The 6,683-nt window shown below is 35.4% G+C and overlaps 1 protein-coding gene across 1 annotated transcript in view; it reads left to right on the top strand.

Annotated features, from left to right (window-relative positions):
- Positions 1-6,683, top strand: part of EML5 (echinoderm microtubule associated protein like 5) — a 97,489-nt gene that overhangs the window by 44,682 nt on the left and 46,124 nt on the right. Inside the window, exons 17-20 of the mRNA XM_009319520.1 lie at positions 1,002-1,102; positions 2,933-3,135; positions 4,249-4,360; positions 5,388-5,515. Coding sequence (XP_009317795.1) covers positions 1,002-1,102; positions 2,933-3,135; positions 4,249-4,360; positions 5,388-5,515 — 544 coding nt within the window. The remainder of the gene's footprint in view (positions 1-1,001; positions 1,103-2,932; positions 3,136-4,248; positions 4,361-5,387; positions 5,516-6,683) is intronic.

Here is a 6,683-nt window from a genome sequence, read left to right as displayed (position 1 = left end):
TCCCCCCCCCCCCCCCCCCCCCCGCTTTTTTTTCTTTTTTTAAATTCCCCTACTCTCTGAAGCCACAAATCTCACTTAATTCTTTTTTTAAATCAAACTTTAACCAGTTTATACTGGATTTAGTTTCTGGAGTGTTTTTCCTACTACCTACTCAGAGGAATTGAATAGAATTTTTGGGAGCAGCATCTATACTTTGAAGATTACAGTGTGAGTTTTGGAAAGAAACTGGTTCACGATTTTTGCTACTCGTTTGTTTAGTGGTCTAAACAAACAAATCTTTTACCCTACGACAGAGGATAAAAGATTTCCACTCTGAAACAGGGAGCAAATATTAGGGATTAGAGGCTCTTTGGCGTTTTGAAGAAAAACAACCTACTAGTAAGCGTTTCTTTCATTGCATAGATAGCAAACATAGTTGAAAGCTGGTTTTCAAACTATAGGACTAAGGCAAGGCATTGGTTTTATAGAAGCATAGTAAGAAATCTGAAACACACAACAGGTTTTAATGTTTTTAGAAACAACTGAAAATTCCATTTAAAATTGATGTAGCAGCATATGTTTTATTCTAACAAGAAAAATAGAAAAATCAATTAAAAGGTGGATGAGGATGGCAATTTATTTTCAAAATGAGAGACTTTTTAATGAGATTTACAACTTTACACCTTTCAAGTTTCATTATGAGCTGTCAGAGGTCTAAATACCATATACCTAAAATATATAAATATATATTCTTTTGCAAAGAAAATGCCACCTAGTGGATTTCTGAGCTAACATAAGTACTCACCTGCTTTGGAAACTGAAGGGTAATGAAAATAGAACAGGACTTGGTATGTTAGTTCTTTGGCTTTCTTCCTCCTCATAATAAATTATTGTTAATGATTTGGAAGTAAATGTTAGCAAAATAGAGAAGGTAGACATTAGTAAACAAACCCCAAACCAAAGCCTATTTAAAAATATTAATAGTTATATTTTTATTTAAAATTTTTTGCTTTGCATTTCAGGGGAAGCAAAGATAAGATTTTTGTTGTTAAGATTAATCCTTATATGCCTGATAAATTGATTACAGTTGGAATTAAACACATGAAATTCTGGCGTAGAGCAGGTAAGGAAACTTTTCAGAATTACAGCATTTTCTGTTACTTAAAATATAAATATTGCATCTCTTATGTTTCATGCATTAAAGGCAAATGTTTTCTCTGTATATCTCTCGAAGTTAGCTTTGCCCTAGTAGAAATAACGTTAATTGGCATTATGTCAGTAGTGGGAATTCTTTTTAAGATCAATTTGCCACAGAGCTAGAGCTACATAAGTAGAAAGGACCCTGGATTTCCTACTGTCTTTTTTTATATCTAATAATAATATAGCACATCTGAAAATGTTACAGAGCTGCTGTACATCATAGAACAGCTTTTGGAAGAAGGACCTATAGAACATTTATGTTATGAAGAGGCACAAATACAAATAAATTTAAAGTTGAGACCTGTTTGTTTAGATACCTGTGTTGAACTTGACAATTAAAAACCAAGATAAAGCAGCTTGCTTTATCTGCTTGAAAAATTTCAGAGTGAAGAATCCATTCCCTGATATCAGTATGAACTTCATTGTTTCAAACCTCAAAACATTTATAAAGACATATGTGCTACAGAAGACTAGCTTATCTGCTAAGAATGTTCTAATTATTCATGCAGAATTTATGCACGTCAGCTCACATGAGTCCCTGATAAAGATTAATTGTGGAGAGAAAAGTCTGTGATGAAAAAAATGACACTAGTTTTCTCAGTTCTGGCTCCAACAGAAATTAATCAAGGTTGTCTGAGAGCAAGCTGTTGAAGTCTATATAAATTATTAATTTTAACAATTGCGCTTGCTATCTATAGAAAGAAAAAAAGTGTGTCAGAATATTTACTGAATGAATTACTATAAATTCTTTAGAAAGAAATCTTTACTATGATAAAAGCCTGGAAATGGTGATTTTGAATAAAGAAATTAGATTTTTTAAAATGCCTCTTTTCTCTCTGGCATTGCATCAAATTTCTCTAATGCTGCAGCCCATCTGTGCGAAACTGCAGTGGCACACTGGCAAGGCAGTCACTGTGAAACACACTTAGTATTAATGTGAGGAGTAGAGTATCAGTGCACCTTAACCAATGCCAAGTCTCTGAAATCTGCACACTAGAGCAGGTGCACTTGATGTGAGAAGTGACACCAAAGTATATGCTTTGGACTACATTTTCATCAGTGCCAAGTGATGACAGAGAGGTTCAGACACCTTGCCTCTGTAAGTATGAGAACAGTATGAAGTGTCAGATCCTGAGGGGCTTCTGTGTTATACCATGTGAAGTTTCTCTGAGGACTGTGAAAATATACATCTGACTTTCTAGCCAGAAGTTACTATGTGTTATACCTGTCAAATGATTTTAGATATGGTATTTTAAAGAATTTTAAAATTTATATAGCTGTAATGTTTCTATTATCCAGAGGCCAATACAGCAAACCTCTAAAATAAAATTAGGAATCCCCTCACTGAAAATGTATTGTGAAAAGGATGGGATGTCAAGATTTAAACTTTTTTTTTTTTTCCCTTTCAGGTTAATTTAATTAGGAATATCTATAAACTGTGTGGTAGATCTTAAGTTTCTTGTTTAGATGCAAGTTTACAATTGCACTTTCTCTTTGCATGTCTGTGTAGGTATATGTACATGTTCAAATCGAGATTCGAGTAGTAAGTTAAAAGTAAGTTTGGTTTTTTTTTCTTGAAAGATGCCAAATAGTACAGAAACCTTATTTTGTGAGAACTCTTCTCAGGCTCAATTTTTTGGGAAGCGTGGGTGAACCAGAAGAAAAGGACTTGTTGCTCTGGGTTAGGGTTGTATAGTTTTTGGAAAATAATTGAAGAAAATAATTCTGATGACTTGTTTTTGGTTTGAACCAGGCGGAGGACTAATTGGGAGAAAGGGCTGCATAGGTGCGTTGGGAAGAACCGATACAATGATGTGTGCAGTATACGGCTGGACTGAAGAGATGGCATTCTCTGGAACTTCCACGGGGGATGTGTGTATTTGGAGAGATGTGTTTCTCATAAAAACTGTCAAAGCACATGATGGTCCTGTGTTCAGCATGCACGCATTGGAAAAAGTAAATAAACTGCTCGTTGTTTTTTGGTGTCTGGACAAAAAAGTCTATGAAGTTAGGCCTTTCTCAAACTCAGGAATCCATGGCTTTATTTCCATTACAGAAAAGCCTTGTGAGGTCCAGATTAAAAATAGTGTTTTATGCATATCTCTAGTTCTTGTTATGTAGCATGCTGTTTCTCAAACCCTTGTGGTCCAGTGACATCTTATTCAGTAATTTTCATAACCTCTTACTAAAGAAATAAGAGTAACGTGATAAGTAAAAGTACTTTTTGATTTAAGCATCCATAAGTTTAATGGAATACATGAGCTTGTGGGAGAGGAAGAAGGTCATACTCTTACTATTTTGTGCTGTAATTACCATCTACTAGTAGAAGCATTCAGTCTGTAGATCACTAAGTACTCTCTCCTGATTCTCAACTTCTTTTGACTCAGGAAAGCCTTTAAGCGTGTGCTTAAATGTGAATGGGTGTTCCAGTTAGATTACTTGCATATTTGAAGTTATGTATAAGTTTGTGTTTTGCTAGGTTAGACCAAGTTACTCCACCCTCTAATACTTGAGTTTCAGTATAGTAGCTTTGGACAAAGCATGTTTTATTCATATTGCAAGAACTAAATTCTCCAAAGGAAATTACTAATGATCTCAGTATTAAGTATAGCTGTTGCTTTGTTAAACAGCTGTAAATAATTTTTGAAGACAGAATGGCACAAATATGCATATATTTGAACAATTTAAGCACTTTTTGTGAGTGGTACTAAGTTTGGCTTGGAGTTACGAGGTGAAATGCCAAAGGGGTATTGAGGCTAAATATCAAGAAAAACATTTCAGTGTGTCAGTTAAATTATTTTTCTAGTATAGTAGAAGCTTATTGGTTAGAACTTTTAAATCCAGCCTGTGTACATGGACTGTACAGAACTGTGCTGCCTTCATCAGGAGAAGAATTCAATCATTTTGTTGCTCCTGATCTTTTCGTCTCTAACATCTGTAGTTCAGTGCATTACAGTGTTGTATATAATCCATTTTCAGTACTGGCAGAAATCACTGAAAAATTAAGGAAAGATAAAAATCACAAGTTATAATCTTTTTTTTTAATTGTTATTATTGTTTGTGCACCAGGGATTTGTCACTGGAGGAAAGGATGGGGTAGTAGCTCTCTGGGACGATACCTTTGAACGTTGTCTCAAAACCTATGCTATCAAAAGGGCTGCTTTGGCCCCTGGGTCTAAAGGTAACACAGACTTTATCCTGTTTTTTATTCTGTATAAAATACTTTCTGTAGAAAACTCTTTCTGTGGAATTGCGTTCCCCAGTAGGAGGAAATCCACATTTGACGTAATGAATACTAAATTTTTTTTTAAGCTTTTTTGATTCTAAATAAGTAATATTTCTGTTGGGAGGGGAATGGTACGTTGTAGTGTCTGCACATGTGGTGGATGCGGATCATAATATTTGCCTTATTATCTGCCTGAATTAATTGATTTAACCTTGAGTCTCTTACCACCCAGGTGATTTTTTTTTTTTTAAAGTGGCAGCCAAAAAGCCTATTATATTTCTAATCATGAAGTATCTTGTCTGCTCTTTTTTGTTTTGGAGGAGGAATGAAATTCAGAATTGTGGTTAGTTTTGTAACTTACTAGTAAGTTTTATGACAATTTTCTGTAAATGCATGTCTCTTGAAATGGTTTAAGAACATTTTCATTCCTGTTATTCCTATTTCCTTCATTTATTCTTGATCATAGTGGTGATTTACAGTTTTCCCTATTTGACATTCTGGATAGCCTTTTCTCTCCGCATCCCCCCCACCTTAAAATTACATTTGCTGTGTTCTAATTTATATGGTTTGATTTTCAAAAATCATGAATGGAACACCCATTAACTGAAACATTCTACTACAGAGTATCTCATTCTCATATCTGTTTAATAAAAAGCTAGATTTGAAGGTACCATAAATGCTAGCAATATAGTAGTATAGTTGATACTTCACATGCACATTTTTTCACTAAGATTGCCAATGAGTCAGGATGATTAAACTTAAGAGATACTCGGTTGACAAGAAAGATTAGTGTCAGCTGGGTAATTGCTAAATACTCCCAAATTAATCCAAACATGTATGTTCTTCCATGCGGGAATATGTTTTTACTTGGTTACTACTGAGTATCCTTTTCTACAGTGAGAATGTAATGTGCATATATGTGAAAAATCCTCTTTAAGGCATACTTGAGAATCTTCTGTCTTCTAACATTTTAACGTTCTAGGCCTCCTCTTAGAAGATAATCCTTCTATACGTGCCATATCTTTAGGACATGGTCATATTTTAGTGGGCACAAAGAATGGTGAAATACTGGAGGTGGATAAAAGTGGACCAATAACTCTGCTGGTTCAGGTACATGTTAAATATCAACCAAATGTTCCATACCACAAACACTATTTTATTTTTCAAGTAAAGCCTGTTGTGAAATAACAAGCGTTTTAATTACTAGTGAAGTTAGTGAGTTACTATCACTTCATAGATTTTTAATGCTAGGCTGGACCATTATGACTCTTTAATGAGCAAAACAGATCACAGAATTTCATGTGCTAAATTGTTCAACAAGTTCATCCTTTCAAACAGACCAAGATCATATTTATGTTTAAAAAAAAAAAAAAAGAAAAAAGTGTGTGAAACAGTGCACACTCTACCAAATTCCTTCTTAACTTTTTCTGAGTACTAATTACTCTTATTGTTTTTAAAAGTTGTCTCCTTGAGGTTTATTTTTAGATTTTCTTTGTAATTATGTAAAACACACATCAGTTTTCTTTGCCATACCAAACAGACTGCACTTCTTAAGCTTGACTGCAAAACAGATTTTCTACATCATATTATCATATGATTTTCTTTCTTACTTAAATACAAATCTGTGGATCTTTAATTCACACTGCTGAGCGGCCAGTGCAATACGTAAAGAACTGGATTTTTTAAAGAATATACTAGAACCTAGAGTAAAGAAAAAATCCTAGATCATAGAATCATAGAATAGTTTGGGTTGGAAGGGACCTCTAAAGGTCATCTAGCCCAACCCCCCTGCCATGGGCAGGGACATCTTCAACTAGATCAGGTTGCTCACAGCCCTGTCCAACCTGACCTGGAATGTTTCCAGGGATGGGGCATCCACCACCTCTCTGGGCAACCTCTTCCAGTGCTTCACCACCCTCAGCATAAAAAATTTCTTCCTTGTATCTAGTCTAAATCTACCCCCCTTTAGTTTAAAGCCATTCCCCCTTGTCCTGTTGCAACAGGCCCTGTTAAAAAGTTTGTCCCCATCTTTTTTATAAGCCCCCTTTAAGTACTGATAGGCTGCAATAAGGTCTCCCCAAAGCCTTCTCTTCTCTAGGCTCAACAACCCCAACTCTCTCAGCCTTTCTTCATAGGAGATGTGTTCCATCGCCCTGATCATTTTCATGGCCCTCTTCTAGACCCGCTCCAACAGGTCCGTGTCTTTCTTATGCTGAGGGCTCCAGAGCTGGACGCAGTACTCCAGGGGGGGTCTCACCAGAGCAGAGTAGAGGGGCAG

The sequence above is a fragment of the Pygoscelis adeliae genome, unplaced genomic scaffold (assembly GCF_000699105.1).
Source record: "Pygoscelis adeliae isolate BGI_AS28 unplaced genomic scaffold, ASM69910v1 Scaffold71, whole genome shotgun sequence".
In the NCBI taxonomy this organism is placed as follows: domain Eukaryota; kingdom Metazoa; phylum Chordata; class Aves; order Sphenisciformes; family Spheniscidae; genus Pygoscelis; species Pygoscelis adeliae.
The sequence above is the reverse complement of the archived record's forward strand: the minus strand, read 5'-3'. Positions and strand labels throughout refer to the sequence as shown.